The sequence below is a fragment of the Orbicella faveolata genome, unplaced genomic scaffold (assembly GCF_042242905.1).
Source record: "Orbicella faveolata isolate gen_17 unplaced genomic scaffold, um_ofav_v1 contig_36, whole genome shotgun sequence".
In the NCBI taxonomy this organism is placed as follows: Eukaryota; Metazoa; Cnidaria; class Anthozoa; order Scleractinia; family Merulinidae; genus Orbicella; species Orbicella faveolata.
In genome coordinates this window covers 2896552-2914739 of record NW_028301565.1, presented here as the reverse complement: position 1 = coordinate 2914739, position 18188 = coordinate 2896552, and the positions used below count along the sequence as shown (strand labels likewise).

General features: G+C 39.6%; 2 protein-coding genes across 2 annotated transcripts; both read left to right on the top strand.

Annotated features, from left to right (window-relative positions):
• Nucleotides 1–1914: 1914 nt before the first annotated feature.
• Nucleotides 1915–6866, top strand: LOC110041398 (uncharacterized). The gene is made up of 3 exons (XM_089275317.1): nucleotides 1915–2072; nucleotides 4099–4392; nucleotides 5496–6866. Exons 1-3 carry the CDS (start codon nucleotides 1991–1993, stop codon nucleotides 6122–6124), a joined length of 1005 nt encoding a protein of 334 aa, XP_089131443.1. The 5' UTR covers nucleotides 1915–1990; the 3' UTR covers nucleotides 6125–6866.
• A 6445-nt stretch (nucleotides 6867–13311) lies between these two features.
• LOC110041341 (uncharacterized) lies at nucleotides 13312–15557 on the top strand. Its single transcript, XM_020746622.2, has 3 exons — nucleotides 13312–13515; nucleotides 14308–14358; nucleotides 14648–15557. Exons 1-3 carry the CDS (start codon nucleotides 13362–13364, stop codon nucleotides 15427–15429), a joined length of 987 nt encoding a protein of 328 aa, XP_020602281.2. The 5' UTR covers nucleotides 13312–13361; the 3' UTR covers nucleotides 15430–15557.
• Nucleotides 15558–18188: the final 2631 nt, after the last annotated feature.

Here is an 18188-nt window from a genome sequence, read left to right as displayed (position 1 = left end):
GAAATGCCATCGACACCAACAATTAGAGAAACCCTCCAGGGACTCCGGGACCTAAAGGTATGTAGAATTGTTATTGTTTAGAACTGAGTATACAAGATTTAACGTGAAAGTTTTCGCCATGTTGGGAACTTTGGGAAACCACTGAAGACGTTATAGAAAAAGTGTAACAGGAAGCGAAAGATCGAAGTAGTGAAATTCTTGGTCACAGCTATATTAGATATAATGACCACGTTATTCTTATAACGAATGCTTTGGACAAACAATTTAAAACAATCAACGATAATAATTTCGAATGACGTCTCAATGACTCGTTCTTCATTTTCAAATTCGTGAAAACTAAAAGTCATATTCTTATGAATTCTTTACATACTAAAAATGCGAGTGAAACTCTTGTCCTCCTGGATGACATTTTCGACAAATTTCTTCGAGGGTTCATTCCACTTATCTACTTTGCCTCATCGATCTTGGTGAACATTGGAAATAGACCAAAATTCTGGCATAGCCTGAACAATTCGATCAGCAATTTTCGGCAAGTCAGCAGAGGGGGTACGATTGGATTGGGATGGGCAGGGTCGACACCCATTACATCCACACCCTCCACCCTACGCCTCCTCCTTCCCAACCCACCCATCCAAATATTTACACTTTACTTAGGCTCCACTCTAATAAACGACTACCTTCTTGATTTGGTTTAGAATAACAAGTTTCTAATTTTGGGTGAAAATTTCTTGCACTTTCCTTGCATGCCAATTATTTGTTCTTAATCAGCAACGGTAGCCGGCGCTACTGGGCACTTTGAAACCAAATCTATTTACGTTTACAGGTGCTCCTAGCACTATCCAAGTTAACAGCGCTTACAAGGAAGCTATTACAACGGACGAAGAACCACTAATCAGATGCCACATGGCCACATGAATCCTCTAGGAATAAATACGTTTGATATACGCTTTATGAAAGCTACAATGACTCTTAATAATGCTCTACCTCAATATGAAACGCCGAACAGCGGACCCTGGGAGAGATTTGAAACAAAATTAAAGAAGTACGCTCAAAGTATGTGCTGATGCGGTACTCGAAGGGGAACCCTCTATCTCCTGACCGGAACATCCAAAAATGGTGTCACTCTCAATGCTAAACGTCAACCTGTTCAAGATTCAACTATACGACCAACCTACCATACGACAGGTTTTCCAAACGCAGTAAAACTACTACGTTTTGGGTAGTAAAATGCTTCGAATCGTCAAACTGTACGAAAACCGTAGAGACTAAAAATGATCCCGCAGAAGAAAGAGTGAGGGCATGAACCAAGGGTTCATTTTCTCTTGTTACTCTTTAATTACTAGTAAGCATTTAGAATAAATCGTTAGATGAGGTATACTAACATTTTAGGCTACAAACTTTTGTTTGATCTAGATCAAGAGATTATCAAGATAAGAGAGTTTTAAAACTCGCCTAAATGGCTCTAAACCACCTCCAGGAAGCCAGAGACATCAAAACAACGCATTGCAAACATAAGGTAAGCCATTTTATTCAAATTATTTTCTACACGTAGCATTTAGAGTAATTTTCGAAGCATTCTCATACATTGTCTTATAAACGGCTAAAATTGTAACGCAATCGCCAACAGCATAATGTCACGTATTAATCGTATACAACGTCTTGGCCGCCTGTGTTTCTACACCACCAGAATCAGTTTGTAATTTCGTTCCTCAACCGGCAAAATCGAGAAAACGCTCAGGCTTTCTTTACCAAGATGACCACATCTTTATGTCTTTAATACCACTTGATTCCCTTCAATGAATCTCACTACATCTTTCACGCTTCAAGTAAATTGACTTGTGGGAGAACACGATACTTGGCTTTTTAAAAGCTTATAACAACACGATGTTGTAAGGGTCTTATACTGGCCTCGTTAGTTTCTCATTGAAATTCCATGACATAATAAAGAACAAACGTCTCGATTCTTAACACTTTCAAACCCTGCACAGTGATGGAAGGAAAAGTTTTAATTTTCATTATCGCTGCCGTTGTAGTGCCTACGGCTGTATTCTCGAAGGAAACTTGTGGAAAAAGTAAGTGGTAGCTTGTAAACATAGTTTTTTGGAAAAAAAACGTTGATAGATAAGAGCGAACCTACAAATCAGTTTACAGCAAATTCCGTGTGCGTTAGCAGGTTTACCAACTCCTCATTTCTGTGATAAATCCAACTCTGCTATCTTTATTCCCTTGACTATTAATTAAACCCTATCAACTGCTCGGCCTCGCGATAACAACCGAAAACAGTTGATGAATTAGGTGGGCTATTTTTCACGAGAAATGTTTCCCTTGGTTTTGTTTTAACTTTACTGAAGTGAAATTTTTAATCGTGTGAACACAGTAGCAAACCTCGGTAAATGGCGGCAAAATCAAAGTGAGCCAACCTAGGTGGACAGCTAAACGCCTCATCAGGCATGGCTTAGCTCAGTAACCGAGGAAAAGCAGACGTTGTCGTAAGTACCGGTAAACATCTACGTAGCCCGGGCTCCGCGGCAGATGCCGGCAGGTTTTTTGCGGGAAGAGGCTTAGCAAGAAATCAAAATTTTCTTTCTACTATTCATCTACAAAGCTTTACATTTATGGAGAGTTTGGCTCGACATCACTTAGCTTCCTACAAATTGACAACGACCTGCGTTGGGCATTGGAGTAAAGTCAGAAATTGTATAATTTTCCAATAGCTTCTGTGCAACATTTCAGCACTGGCTTTCCGTGGAAACCTAAAACCGCTCGTTGTAAGAGGCCTACTTCAGTTAATTTATAGTTCCGTGTAAACAGCTTCTCTGACAACTACGGTTTAGTTACGAAACCTCGGTAAGCAGTAACCGTAGTGAACCTCTCTCGTGAAAACACGGCATAAGAGGGGAAGCTAGAGTAACCTAATACCTTTGAACAGCTAATATCTCCAACATAAATTGTTGTTCGTAAATTTTAGTTCACGCCTTTGTGACGTCGTACCTAGATTACTGTAACTCACTGCTCTCTGGAGTGCCACAATATCAACTGAACCGCCTACAAAATTTCTTAAGCTGCAGCAAGACTTGTATGCCTAGTGCCTAAATTTGATCATATCACCCCCTACTTAATTGACCCTCATTGGCTACCTGTTGAGTTCCGGATAAAGTTTAAGGTTTTAATATTTGTGTTCAAGGCGTTGAACGGTATGGCTCCTCGTTATATCTCAGATCTTATAAGGAAAAAGTCATCTCCTCGAAGCGCTTTGCGATCTAACGATCTCACGTTGTTAGTTATGCCTCGAACGAAGTGTAAGACACTGGGTGATCGGGCATTTGCCTATGCTGGGCCATCAACGTGGAACAAGCTACCAAAGCCCATTCAGAAGCAACCAAACATTTACTCTGTTAAAAAAACAGCTAAAAACATGTTTGTTCAGAGAAGCCTACACCATTCAGTGATAAATTTTATTACTTTCATCTATTTTTTTTTTATTTGTAATGCTACTTTTTGTATTTTAAATTTTTATAAATATGTATATTTTATATTTTTATATTTTAAAATGTAAAGCGCTTATGAATATTTTATATAATTAGCGCAAAAGAAATTTGATTATTATCATTATTATTGTGAGTGACCTGCGGGAAAAAAGTCAAGTCCCCTTCTCTAAGCCCTATACGATATTAATTCCTTTTAGGGAAAATATAACGGCAAAATCGGCAAAATTGCTTAATTTGCAAAATCTTTTGTCGTTTTCCTATAACGTAAAAAAGAAACACCTTTACAACGCGACTCACTTCTTAGCGTAGCCTAATGTTCTGTACAGAGAGAGAATCGAAGAAAAATCGAAAGTTAACAAATTTCCTGGCTTCTGTGGAAACAGAACAAAGGTCAAGAGATCCCTCCTCGCTTAAGGAAATTGAGGTAATATAGCCTTTGTCTCGCCGAACGGCCACCTGGACCGGCACCAGCGAGCTGGATTGAAGCCTTCCCAGTTTCACTTTGTAGCCTTCGTTTTATCTCAGCAAATCAAATTTAATTTACTTTGTCAATGCCATTTATTGATTGAATTTTTCATTTTTTTTTTTTTTTCACTTTTTCATTTACAAGGATCCCCGCGTAAATGGAAGAGAGTTCGCAGAATGTTGTGGGGCGACCGCGTCTCCCCATTTTTCGCAGGAAACAAGCGTCCTACAGGCCTTTCCAGGATCGCTACTCGTGGAAGGGAAATACAACAGAAGTTACCTAACGATCCTGCTAAAAAGCCCCCTTATTTTGTGTCGTGTTTTGATCTGGATGAAAACACCGCTTTCTATTCAGCGTACAAAGTTACTCCTGAGCAGGCTACAGATCTTGGAAAGTTTAGCATGAACGATATCAAAGTCTACAACTGGAGGAATCCAGGTATTTCCTGTGAAAGTTTTCTTAAGGCCCTGGTCAAACAGGCTCGTAAGTAGTTGCAAAAAGTCCCAAGTTGAACTTGCGTAGAGACTTGCGTTGGCTGGCCGAAGAGAATCGCAAGTTTCCTCGCAAGTGCACGCCAGCCGGAAAAAAAACTCCTTTTCAAGGCTATGGGCTTAGCACCGCGCCGCAATATCCTGTATCAGGAACCATAATCGGGGACGGAGGCCGTAAGCGCGCGCCATTTCTAGTATTGGGGCTGTCCCTATGATATGGGACAATTTTTCTATTTTTAGAACAAATTGCGCCATCGCATGCGGCACGCGCGCGTACATGCTGCGTGGATTTTTGCGGATGTAGCACGGGGTAAAAGGCGCCCAAAATTCCCGAAATTTGTTATATTTTTGGTCCACAACTCAATTCGTTTATGTCTATTGGAATTTTGCTTAAATATTACCGTCGTAAGCTGCTCCAGTTTGAGTGAAGAAAGACGGTGTCGAATTTAGATTTGTCCCGCTTTATATCACCAACCAAGTTCGGTTTCCGCTGCTTCTTTTACAAGAACTCTACATTACTCCACTCTAAATTTCACATATAATGAAGATTAACAGCTTTTCCGTAACACCGCGAAAAACTAGTTGCATATATATGGATATAACGGTGTTTTATAACTTCAAAGTTTTCGTCCTCTTACCTCTTACCAGACGCTTGCGGGGATTTCCTTGTCTTTCAGAACAATTTCACGTGCTTGCTAAATGTTCGAACAAATTTGACTGCCTAATTAAGGAGATGCTTTTTTATAAGAAAACTTAAACCATCCCTAAACGTGCAAACAGACTCGATTCGCGCAAAGGTGTTCACTTGAAGAACTTGTGATCCTTTGTCATTATATTATATTATATTATATTATTTGTAGAGCTGTATAGTATAGAAATCAAATCTTCGCATTAATTTATTCCCTTTGCCTTCAGAATGGTGTCACGATGACGCCGAAACGTCGGCTATTAAAATATGAGCGAAATCGAATTTTGGACCCTTGCCGCGAAATTAAGAATTTGTCTGATTTTTACAGGCAGGCACTCTTAACGTTATATTTATGTTCACAGATGTCCGTGGCCTGGACGACGCCTACTCTACAGCAATTACGGACACGATTGTAAGTCCGCTAAGCCGAGGACACATGAACCCCTTGACGCTGAATACGTTCGACAAAAGTTTCATGAAAGCTACATTCACTCTTTCCAACGCAGTACCACAGTTTGAGACATCTAACGTCGGACCCTGGCACGCATTTGAGACGCGAATACGTAATTACGCTAAGAATACGTGTGGTCCTCGAGGTGGAACCCTGTATCTTTTAACAGGAAAATCTGACTACGGAGTGCGCATTCAGGGCGGCAGTCCTGTGCAGGACACTACCACAGCTTTGCCTTATCCTAGGGAAAATTTCCCTGGAAATGTAAAACTTGTCACTCCTCGTGCTGTGTGGACAGCAGGCTGCTGTGTCTGGGCAGAACCTGGCAAGTATTTAGGAAAATTGTGGGCAGCGAAGAAAGCGGAGTCCTTTGCGGTCATGAGCAACAACATGGATGACGGCGCCTTGTTGCATCAGACGGAGATGAGCGTTTCTCAGTTAGAGAGGCTCCTTAGACCACCACTCTTGAAGGCGGTAAATTTGTTTCCAGGGAATAAAAAATGTCGACGTGCTGAGAATGATATAGTACTGCCTCAATAGCAAGTCGAAACAGTTTGCGAGTATTTAGTTTGCCAAGTTGGAAGAAGCCGAGCACGAGAGATGAGATAAACCTTAAGGACATGTAAAAGCGGTTCCTCAAGGGATCAATGAACACATTCTACATTTATTAGAATATTTGGTCCTGTTTAAATCGTCATCAGGCATGTTCCCAGGAATAATTCCCATTTTCTAATATACTCATTCCATAGTACTCTAATTATAAGCTGCTGGCTTTTCTTGCCGCCAAATCAGCTTATAAAGTTATCGTTTCCAAGACCAGCATGTTTTCCTTTGTCAGAGGAGTAATAACTGGATGGCTAAGCAAGATAAAATAAAAAGGAATAATAAGACTAGACGCCTTGCTGCGTGTACCCAGGCAGTCGTTATACTGAGAAGCACTAGCCATATTGCAATTGAGTTAAATGTTCTGCATTTGAAGTCGTACGAAGTTCAATCGAATCGATGTGCTCAAGCTATTCCACCTTTGATCACATTTCTTGGAATCGATTGCTTCTTACTCGTTTGCCGGCCTTTAGGGTGTGAAATGAGTCAAGGTCTCAACATCAGCCTATAAACGTTTTAGTCTATTTTCCTTAGCCTTTGTCGTTGTTGTTGTTGTTGTTGTTGTTGTTGTTGTTGTTGTTTTTGCGTTTCTCAAGCAAGCCAGGTATTTTGAATTGCAGAGTTATGGCGATAGCTCTTTTGGTATAACATGATTCTTGATAAATTCACTCAAAACGTTCGCTCGTAAATTGATCTCTTGTAAGGCTTGCAGACCAACCCGTTCCGAAAACCATTAACGTCCTTTAGTGTTGGTCTACCGCGAACGGTGTGTTCGTTTGAATGTGATTTCATCGCCCTAGAAATCATGAAATACGCGCTAACTTTTCACGACGACTTCTGTAAACTTCCATATGCTGCACGCATACACAGGTGACGCATGCGCTTTAGAGACCAGACGGCGATTTGTGACTGAACGAGGAAAAAAAAAGAGCCGAAGTTTTAACCCAGGCCTCACTTCCTGGGTAAAAAGTGTAAAATTGCTCTAATAGTGAACAGTGCCAACGACGGAAGAGGGTAATAAGAAAACGGGATGCCATTCGAGTGCAAAATAATCCTTTAGACTATCACCCAATAATACATTTGACCGTACGTTTATCTACATTTTTGTCGGATTCGACTAATATCATCTCTTCTTAAGGATATAGTAAAGCTTCATCGGAGGGCAGCTGCCTAACGGGCTACGTACACGCGCCGGTGATTTCGTTTCCGCGAAATGAAGCAGCCAGGAGTGCGACATGCTACTCTTTCAAGAAGATGGCTGGCTGTATACCCCGAGGGCTTCCTCTAAGAAATACAACTAAGGCCAAGTTCAGACGCCGTACTTCACATGAGCCGAATCGAATGCAATTGAGAAAAATCCTTTGTTCTCCCTCATTAGCATTCGATTCGGCTCATGTGAAGTACGGCGTCTGAACTTGGCCTAAGGAGATGATTACCCGAAAGCGACAAGACATAACAAAGCGAAGCTATACCAGTCAAACAACGGATCGTTGACCTGACCTTGTACTTTTAAATTGGTTTGCGAGAAGTTATTGATTCATTAGTTCAAGGGAAAAATTAATTGCCCTTCCCAATGCAATTCTCCCAATCCTCATCATCTTCCCACCGTTTTCCCCTATATTTTCCAGTCAATACTGAGCTATAATAAAAACTTTCAAGCTTTTCTTCCCAACCTTCATTCATTCGCTCCAGTGAGGATTTCTGCCATTTGAAATTTTAAACTAACAGCAATTAGCTTGTGGGAGAACATGATAGCCCCACCCACCATGCTAGACATAGTAAGCTATCAATGTTCCTTTCTACGGTACTTAACTACCTTGGAGATTAAAATGCAACTTGACGAAACAACACGTGAAGGTTCGAATGCTCATCAAAAATACGTTGAATTTCGATAGCCTTCAATGCAATTAGGGATAACTAAAATATCGATGGTTTAATGCTGCATTCCCGTGAAGGCAACTTAGGAGAAAAGTGCTGCACTAGAATTGTTTCATTTTTTGCGTACGAATGAAGAAAACCCTCGTCTTTCACATAGCAAAGCAGTCGTGTCCTGTTTTGATCCACTAGCATGGGGTATAGCAGTAAGAGCCTTTCTAAATTATGATCTACTTCTAAATTATAATCATCAATCTAAATTATAAATTATGAACATTTTGCGTGCCGATGACAGCATTACTTTTATTTTTTGTTAAGTCTTAGAAGAGCATCCATTTGAAAACCATGCAGTATTAAAATATGAGTCTACATCGACCCTCTCAGATTTTGTTCAGATTCTTTGTAGGGTTACATAATAAGGTGGTAATGCAGTGGGTAGAATATTATCACAACATTCTTTAACATCTAAGAGATATCGCGGTCAACGTGTTCATGTTTGGTTTTAGGTCAAAAATTAACCATATTTTGACCCAATTTTTGACTAAAATATTTCTAAAAGCATTTAACCTTTCCAGCTCAAAACGCTGGTGTAATTAATATCATGTAATTAGACTGCAATGATGCCATTGAGATTTCAAATGACTTGGTGGTTTACTAACACACGCATTTTAAAAATAATGCCCGGAAGGAGGTGTTGAGCGGAAAAGACTTTGGGGTAAAAATAAGTTTGAAAATCGCCGATGCGGCATTGTTTCAAAAGTTTCTTTACCTACTATTTTATGAAGCCTTTATCGGTTAATAAATATAAGCAAAAAAAAAAAGTCTGTAAAGTTTAAACCGTTCATGAGATTTTGATGGACAAAATTGTGCTATATTTCAGAGTAGGAAAACAACGCAACGAGTGTCGTAGCATAATGGATAGGTTTGTTGAGTAAGCACCAGATTCCAATCCATATTAACATTTAACTTTTAAAATAGCTTTTAATGTTAGTCAGTTATCTTGTTATAAAGTGCCTTCGCTATAACAGCCCTAAGGCGACGGGGGAGGCAGATAATCAAGCCACACGGAAGTCGCTATGCACATGCCTCATCGATCGTCTGCAAACTTACATTCACGGACAAAATGATCCGGAAAAAGGACAAACCTCCGAGCCACTGGTTCCATTTCTGCCCGGCAGATAGTTTCAATAATCAAAAACAATTCGTAAGGCTTAAAGATGCAATTATCTTGATAAACGAAGGGCAACTGCTCTTTTCCTTCCGGCGACATTTTGTTTGAGACTGGCACCCGTCCTTTTTATATGTCAGTCACCCCCTCCACCCCCCCCCCCCCGGACGTATGTGTTACGAAACATCACAGGGATAATAAACCCTGCGGAACAAGTCTAAAAACCGACCGATCTCAAGAACAAGAGAGCTCTGAATTCCCCGATCGAATCGACTAAAATAGAACCAATTGCCTCATTCCTATGCACGTTAAAGTTTGTGCTTGAAAGGTTTTGTCTGACTCCCTGAGCGCAACGCCATATCGAACAGCAGGGGTATCGATTATCGCTCGATCGAGATTTCGACTAATCGGAAGTCAGATATGGAGTTAGATGGTTAGAGTTGTACCGAGCACTCAGAAGAATTTTGAGGGACTGGGTTCAGTCAGTATAAAACACGGACTGCGGACTGCGGACTGCGTCCGCGTTTTGTACCTCAGTCCGTGTGCTATACCCAGTCGGTAGTCCGCAGTCCGCCGTCCGTGTATTATAATGACTGAACCCAGTCCCTCAAGATTCTTTTATTGTATGTTATATTTTGTGTACGCATATTTAAGTAGGCTAGCTCATTATGCAAATCCAGAAAGTACGCACATCCACGCGGTGTGTATGAACAAGTAGAATAAACGTCTTCGACAGCGCACTACACCAGATAACTGCTATCTATTTCCGGGTTGTGGCTTGTATTTTGCGCTTGGCGTTCTGCCTCAGGTCTCCCTTGTCGCATTTAACCTGAGCATTGTTGTTCCAGTCAAAAAATGGATAGCGCTGTCCAGCAGATAAATGAGTAAAAAGTGTCAACAAAGCCAACTATACTATCCACTGCGTGGTAATTTATCCGATAGATAGCATTTCGATATAACCACGACAGGTTTACACCAGCACGACCATGAAAATTCAGTCAACTCGAGACATTCTGTCGTAGTTCTAGGTTACCGGAGCAGAACGTCGTTTTCCTTAACTCGCCGAGTGAGAAACCGAAAACAATCGAGAGAGGAAAATGGCTGCGCGAACACTGAGTCTCGCCCCTAGTGTTTGCGCGTCCTTTTTCCTTAGCTGTGCCGACATAGAAGGACAGGTCACTCCGTGTCGTTTTGCGGGGTGCTCCCGGCCTTTCATGACTCAAGCTCACACCAGTCCGACTCGATATTTAAGCCATTTGAAGGCTACCAGAATTTGCGGTTGGCAAACATTACTTAAGAGTAACAGTCCTAATCAATTAAGTGCGATTAAATCCGTTTAAAGATGAGTCATTTCTTAGCATTTCTTCCTTTGTCAACTTTGTTCTAGTATCCTAGGTAAATGGTTTTGACGTTTTGTTCCTATGATAAAATTTCCCTCAGCTGCATGCAGGTTTGACTGCCATATCTGAACTCACATAGGTCACCTTCGGACTTGGGTGGCGGGGGGGAGGGGGGAGCGTGACCTTATTGCCCGAAAAAAATTACACGATGCACGAAAGCGTGAGTGTTGTTCAAACGCACTCAAATCGCAGTGAAAACAAGAACGCTCACAATTCACACGTCAACTATGAAACTGTTGTCATTCCGAGGATAGTTATTTTGAAACCTCGCACACTCTATGACCTCGATCGACAGCCTAGCAAAATCAGAAACTTAAAAAAGAAAAAAAATTTCTCCGTACGAAAAGTGCTAGAAAATTTTAATACGGCTCTTTGTGGAGCCATTTAAAACGGCCCTTTTCAGAGCCACCACAAAAAGTCTTGGTATTCGTTTGCTTTTATTCATTTATTTACTTATTTATTTATTTATTTTCATTGTTTTGTTGTTAGAAATAATATCTATCTCGTGGATTTCCATGACACACATTTAAACGATACATGGCTTTTTCAAAACAGATTTCCTGGATCATCTGACCTTAACTCCGTCTTGACAAGGCAAACGTCAGAGAACGTAGCCTACAAACCTGGCTTTGACTACCTTCAAGACTGTTTTCTCTCAAGTACTTTTGCCCGAAAAAATTCAAAAGTTTCTGTAACTGAGGGGGATTACAGCCCCCCCGCCCCCGCCCCCGGCCCGTACGCCTATGGCCAGGAGTGCCAGGAATGCAGATACTATTATGTAAAGGATGACACGAAAGGGACATTATACATTACAAAGCTAAGTTATAACTAAAATATCGGCGGTTTAGTACAGCATTCTCGCGATAGCGACCTAGGAGAAACGTGCTGCACTGGAGCTGTTTTAACTTCTGCCTACGGATGTACACACCCACTCTTTCACACGCTTTGAGGGCTTCATATTTCATTTGCTAGGGATTCTCGCCAGCCCACATTTAGCAAAAGGACGATTTTCTTTGCAAATATCTTATCAGTTCTTTGTGACTTTGTACTTTTAAATTTTTAAACCCGGAGGCGGCAGGAGGTATTGTTGAAGGTTTTGCCACTGGCACAACACCAGTCACAAAAGACTGTAGGCACCAAGATGTGAATAGCTAGGAAGGTGAAAAAAACAGGTGGTGATTCTGTTTTCTGGAGTGATTGTAAGAAAAACCGTGCTAAGCCTTTTTTTGACAAGGGCACACCAGTTTCTTGGCTTCGAACTATTGCCGTCCCAATGAGGCCCACAAATTCAAATTCCAATAATCCAAATTGTTTATTGTTTCAATTTTTCCATGTCTCAAACTATCCTTTCTTTAAAATCTTTTTAAGATACAGAGGTTTTAGGAATGTTTTTATTGCCACATCGTGGCGTTAAAAATCACCAGGTGTGGGATGATTTCAGCGCAACATACCTTGACAATACATTGCAATGCCAGTGGTTTTGTTGTTGATTTTTTTCAAGTTTTCTAAGTAACTTAAAAACCTGCAAAACTGTTACTCAACCTTTGTCGGAATTGAGAGATTTGTCTCATGTAGCATATCTGTAACGCTGAAATGCTGCATCACCATGGTTGCAAAATATCGTTAAAAAGGTAGAAGATGTAAAGACATGAAAAGTTATGAAATATTCCAAGAAAGTGGAATCCCGCCCTACGGCCAGCCCGCTCATACGGACAGCTTGTTATTACGACAACTTTATTCCGGGCCCAAAATAACAGGCTCAGTCCGTCATCAAAACATTTTTTCAGTTATTAACAACTTTGATATTTTATTTGTTGAGCTAAAGAACGTTTCTAAGAGGTGTTACAATGCATCTAACTGTTGTTGTTCAATAATATATTATTAAATCAGTTTAAAGATAATTCGCCTACATTCTTTATTTTTTTCTTCTTTTCGCAGTCCCCATTTTAGAGGTATACGGTTTTAGCGTCTTTGTTAAAAGAGAATTTAAGCAGGTTTTATTGACTTATTGGAATAAAAGAAATTTCTAACACCACGACCACTTAACGTCATTTCAAAGGTATTTACCTAACTACTAAGTCATTTTCAAACGATAAACTGGGTCCTGAAGTTAAGCTGTTGATTCTTTCAGTCACAGCAGTTATTTATCTTGGGCTAACAGCGAACTTAGTTGAACTTGGCTAAATGTCACGTAAATATGAATAGATTCTATAAAACTATATCGGTTTTTTAAAGACTTTCTTAGAGTTCTTTAACAATGTAACCCTTATAAACGAGGTCAATTTGAAAGTAAACATTTTTCGAGCTTTCTCCTTAAGATTAAGAGGCTTTGTCAACAATTCAGTTAAAAGAACTTGCAAGTCTTTCATAAAAACGTCATTCTTCAAACAATCTTGACGAATGGGTCATTGTGTAACAACATTATTTATTTACAACAGGTCCATTATCTCAACTGGTTTGAGACTTAATTGCAACACGCTAACATGACGGGTTTTTTTCATTCACAATCATTTTCAAGTAGACTCGGCTAAATTGTATTCTTTAATATTTATTTCTTTTGAAAAAACATTAGAAATGACATGACTGATGAGTAGCTGACCTCTTTTTCTTTGCTTTCGTTTTTATTCCCCTGAATTAAAATCAGTCTAGCTGGAAAAGAACTTGTGGGCGAACATGATACTCAGTCTAAATATAGAAGTAAATTTTCATTCTTATATTGGCCCGCTAGCCTATGCTTTTAAGCAATACACGTTTAGTCATTCTTCGCATTTTGAAGCTGACTTTCAAACCTAGTACAATGAAGGTGGGAAAGGTTTGGTTTTTCTTAGTTGTCGCTGTTTCAGTCGCTACAGTTGTATCCTCAAGACAAGTCGACTCAGGAACCGGTATGAGTAATTATATTTGAGTTACACACTTTTAAACAAAGTAAAACAACTAAGTAGAACTCCGGACAATTCAAGCATTTGTTACGCCACAATCAATTCCATTGGTTACTAATCTCTACGAACTAGTTTTTTTCAGTCTTGAATGTTTATTTAATTGATTTCTAATTGTAAATTTGAGTGGATTCATCCCGACCCACAGCGGCTTAGAGGGGACTTGCAGGGTAGTGTCTGTCACTGAACTAAGAGCTCCTTGACAGGAATACGGGTTTGCATAATTAATAATTTTCTGATCTTTGAATTGAACGATAACTAATCAGAAAATCTTATTAGAAACGAATAGATCTCGCCGAACTCTAACTAAAATGACAGAGGTTTCAAGGGCGATTTGCACCCATTTCTGCGCCGGCGTCGCCGGCATTGCTGGAAGTAGAGCGAAGAGCATTGTTAAATGACATTTTATTCCACCATTTGCAATTTTAAGTTTCATTCTTTCGCTGAACTATTCAATACGTTCTACTGAAACATACGTGCTTTAATCTTGGTTTAAGAAACAGGGTTTTTTTTACTTTTTGTGAAAAAGTAACCGAATTCGTCTCACCGACGCTATATACACGAGATATGGATTTTCTGGTTTGTAGGGCACACTGGAAAGTCTACCTGCAACTGAATCACTTGGGTGGCATTTTAAATTTCTGTTTTCACTTTACCAAAGCAATTCATGAATCCGTAAAAAATTCCTCTGCAAATAAAGTTCATACTAATACTCCCGAAATAAATGGTCATCTTTTGTAGGAGGACAAGAATTGGATCAGAAATTATCTAACCATTCTGATGGCACTCCAGGTAACGAAAGGCCAACACTCGATAGACCGATTAACCGAAGAGAGTTCACTGGAAACTGGGACAATTCTCTAAGTATTTATTAACGGCTAATAGCTTTGTTGTTCCTCTCGACACGATCATTGAGTAGTAAGAATTCACATTATAACAAGTGCAAGGAAGAGGCTTTTTTTTTTTTTCTACATTCTCTTTAGGAGTGTGTGTGTGTGTCCAAAACGTACGATCGATGACAAATACCTTTCAAAGCAGTTTTGAGCTAGTTAAATCTTTGCTCTATCCATCTGTCTTTCAGGAAACAAGGACCAATCATACACTCCGAACAGAATCAGATTGAACTTAAATACTCTTCTTCAAGAAAGATCCCAAGACATTTCCAAGAAGGTTTTGCGACCCCGGTCGTCACGGTCTTTCAGCAAAGTGTTGTTTGAAAATGTTCGATTGAGCGTTCCAATCCGCCAACATGCGTTGCAAACCAATTTTATCCAAGGAATGGCTGTAGGTTCACTTAAACCCACTCAGTATGGACGCTACATGGTACAAGATACTGCCTACCTCGCCAATGCAAACAAAGTGTACTCTGAAGCTGCTCAGAAGATGGAAGAGCAAGGCAAACCTGACTTTGCTTTCTTTTACAGAAGTCAGGCTGCGAAGTACGAAGATTTTTACAAAGAGTTCCTCAAGACCTGGGCTCTTGAAAGTGCCGAGGCGGTGCATGAGGGACCAGTAGTCCAAGCGTACATGGGTTATCAGCAGGCTGTGGTCAAACAACATCCCAGATATTTACCAGTAGCCATGTTACCATGCACCATGCTCTGGCCGTGGATGGCTGACAGCCTCATCAAAACAGTTGACAAGCAAAACCCGTATTATGAAGACTGGTTTGTGAAGAACCTTCGTGCACCGGGAACACAAAGCTCAACGGAGAGGTTCGTTGACGAAAATTTCAGCGCATTTGATGAGGGCATTGCTCTTGAGATTTTCTGCGAAGGAATGATGAACGAGCTGAATTTCTTTCGAGAAGCATGCGATGAAGCCCCATATAAACTCTCTGATATTTGCCCAAGCGCGGGATAAACTGATATTATAACTAATTGCTGTACCAGTAAAATTAATAGCCCTGAAAAAAGTATATTAAGCTGAAGTTCAGACAAATATCTTTAAAACATGTTTAACATCCTGAAGTGGAAAAAGTGTTAATTCAGTAGTGCAACATCATCCTTTTATTTACCATGTGTTTAAGTGAGCAATCACTCGATGCAAACTGTCAGATCTTCATCAAGATCATGTAAAGCATTAGCTAGGCCGTGTTTTCAATAAATGCCGAGAATTTTAATTCAAAAAAAAAAAAACTGGATCACGCAAACTATTCTCTCAAGCAAATAAACACTGTAGTGTCTATACTCTTTCCCAAATAAAAGTTATTATTCAATTAAACAAAAGCAAGAACGGACAATATTCACTGACATATAGTTATGTAATTTATATTACGTGTGGATATACGTTAACTGAAATTGATTGTCTACCTCTTGCTTGTTGTCCTCCCCCGGGGGTGGGGGGGGGGGGGAATTACTCCCTTACATTTATATGAGCTACATAGGTATGTGCGGCCCCAAAGCGTTTATGGTTTGTTAGCCGTTTTGGTCACAAAAAGGGTATCGATTTTGGCCATTTTGCCCTCAAATAGGGAATGGTTTTTGCACTCTTTTCTTGTTTGTTTTTTTGTTTTTTTGTTTTTAGAAGAAGCTTCTTTTTCATCATTATCGACAAGACCATATGCAAAAGTCCTTCACAATGCCTTTAACATCGGTCTGAACTAGGTAACTAATTATGAAACGCGACTGATTCAAAAATTACACGAGGTATACTTACAAAGTCTGTATAGTCTGCAGTCTGCATTTTACCCTCAGTCTGTATTTTACCCCCGGTCTGCAGTTTTACACTGACCGCTTTCATACATTATTTTAGTACAAATGTTTACTATTACTTGACCTCAATTTTCTACCAACGCCGTTTATACGACCTCTCCGTTTATGTTCAGAGCCTTTCTTCAACTTCCCGAGAACAATGATTAATATTTATAAAAAGATGAATCGCTGAACTTCCGAGATTTCTCTGACACTCTGCATGAAGAGGAGAGGGACTGAAAAAGAGTTATGCACAGAAAATCTTAACGTGAATTTCTAAGATAACTTACTCCAAATTATAATTACTGGTCAATACCAACCGGTCCGTAAATGCAACGCGCGACTCTCATATTTTGATCCATTAAATATCTAACGAGACAGTATATCTGTGATGCACGGAGTTTTCTTAACAGGCGGTCGCATGCACGAAGAAACGAATAGACCTCTTTAGCTTCGCGGTCACGTGAACTAAATTGGGTAAACACAACATCATATTCTAGAGATGGAAAATTGAAGATCAAGCCTTAGTTCTCGTTTGGACCGACCTTTTGCTCTTGAGGGCGCGTCTTGCTGATAATCGCAAGAGGTCTTAAATAAAACATGCACTTTCCATACCAATAATGGATTTGACATGACCCACATGAGTAGATTTTTTTCATCTCTAATACTTGATTTCTGGCGGGACTGATGCCTAATTGCGCATATAAAATAAGCAAAGTGGCTCTTCGTGTCTTTTTTGTAGAATGAAGGGAAAAAAGAGCATTTTTAAAAATTTAACTCTGCCAAGCAGCAGGAGATGTCGTTGAAGATTGTGCCACTGGTAAAACACCAGTTTCAAAAGATTGTGGGCACCCAGACGTGCCATTCTCGCAGTGCGTTTGAGTAAAAATGACCTGTTTCTCCAAAGGACTCTTATTTCTCTGGAAAGGATCCTGTGATGCTGGGCGTTTATTGCTAGAGAAGCTGAATACATCAAAACTAGAGTTTCACTGAAAAAGCAGGTAACTGCGACCTTCCAATTTCCTATTCCCATCTTTGGTTATTTCAATATATATAATTATATATAGGCAAGAGAAAATATTTTCTCTTGATATAGGCGTGTACAAAAATTGTGATTCATTTAAGAGGTGTTAGGGTAAATTATTTGTTGTTCAAATCAGAGTATTTTGTTTCTGGGAAAGAGAAATCCAAGTTTAGTCGCAGCCAAATAAAGTAGCTAGATGAAAAGAGGGAGAAATATTTTGTACCCAACTGTGAAGATGAATTGCTCAGTTTTCTCTGAAAAAGTATTGACAATGGAATCTTAAAATCTGACTCTTAACATGCGAAAAGAGGAAGCTGGGAAATTTGTACCCATTTCCACTTCTGTTTAAACTATCTTACTACTTCAATGCATCGTCACTTATAATAGAACTTTTAAGCCGGAAGAACGCTTTTTAAGACAGAATATGTTACCGTTGTAAAATTAGTACTTCTCCGTTCAGTGTAATAAGATGCTCTATAATGTCGGTAGCTTTATTTATTCTATATGTGAAAGCAATGTCACTTTTGGATCTGTAGAATTTTAAACCAAGTACAAGAATGGCAAGAAAATTTTGGCTTTTCGTTGTTGTCGCCATTACACTGGCAGCGGCTGTATCCTCGAAACAAGTCCCTGGAACCGGTAACTGTCATTTCATGCACGGAAAGAGCATTCATAATAAATACCTTCAGAAACGTTAGAAAGGCAAATAAAATAATGACAATATGATGGCGAGAAAGTTTCAGTGACAATTTGAATGTCTTTCTGAAACCCCTTACAGTCTTTCAATTGACGTTAAAGACAATTTTTTTAATCTATTTTTAAAGCGAAGCTTAAAACTTTTTTTATACGATTTTCATTAAGTTTAATTAATTTTAAACTTCGATATGTTTTGTAGTTATCTATTT

Excerpts from the sequence above, each read along its gene's own strand:
- LOC110041398 (XM_089275317.1), top strand. The coding sequence starts at position 1,991 with ATGGAAGGAAAAGTTTTAATTTTCATTATCGCTGCCGTTGTAGTGCCT. Across the intron at positions 2,073-4,098 it reads GAAGGAAACTTGTGGAAAAA|GATCCCCGCGTAAATGGAAG; the intron begins GTAAGTGGTAGC and ends TTCATTTACAAG. Across the intron at positions 4,393-5,495 it reads CTACAACTGGAGGAATCCAG|ATGTCCGTGGCCTGGACGAC; the intron begins GTATTTCCTGTG and ends TTATGTTCACAG.
- LOC110041341 (XM_020746622.2), top strand. The coding sequence starts at position 13,362 with ATGCTTTTAAGCAATACACGTTTAGTCATTCTTCGCATTTTGAAGCTG. Across the intron at positions 13,516-14,307 it reads ACAAGTCGACTCAGGAACCG|GAGGACAAGAATTGGATCAG; the intron begins GTATGAGTAATT and ends CATCTTTTGTAG. Across the intron at positions 14,359-14,647 it reads CCATTCTGATGGCACTCCAG|GAAACAAGGACCAATCATAC; the intron begins GTAACGAAAGGC and ends TCTGTCTTTCAG.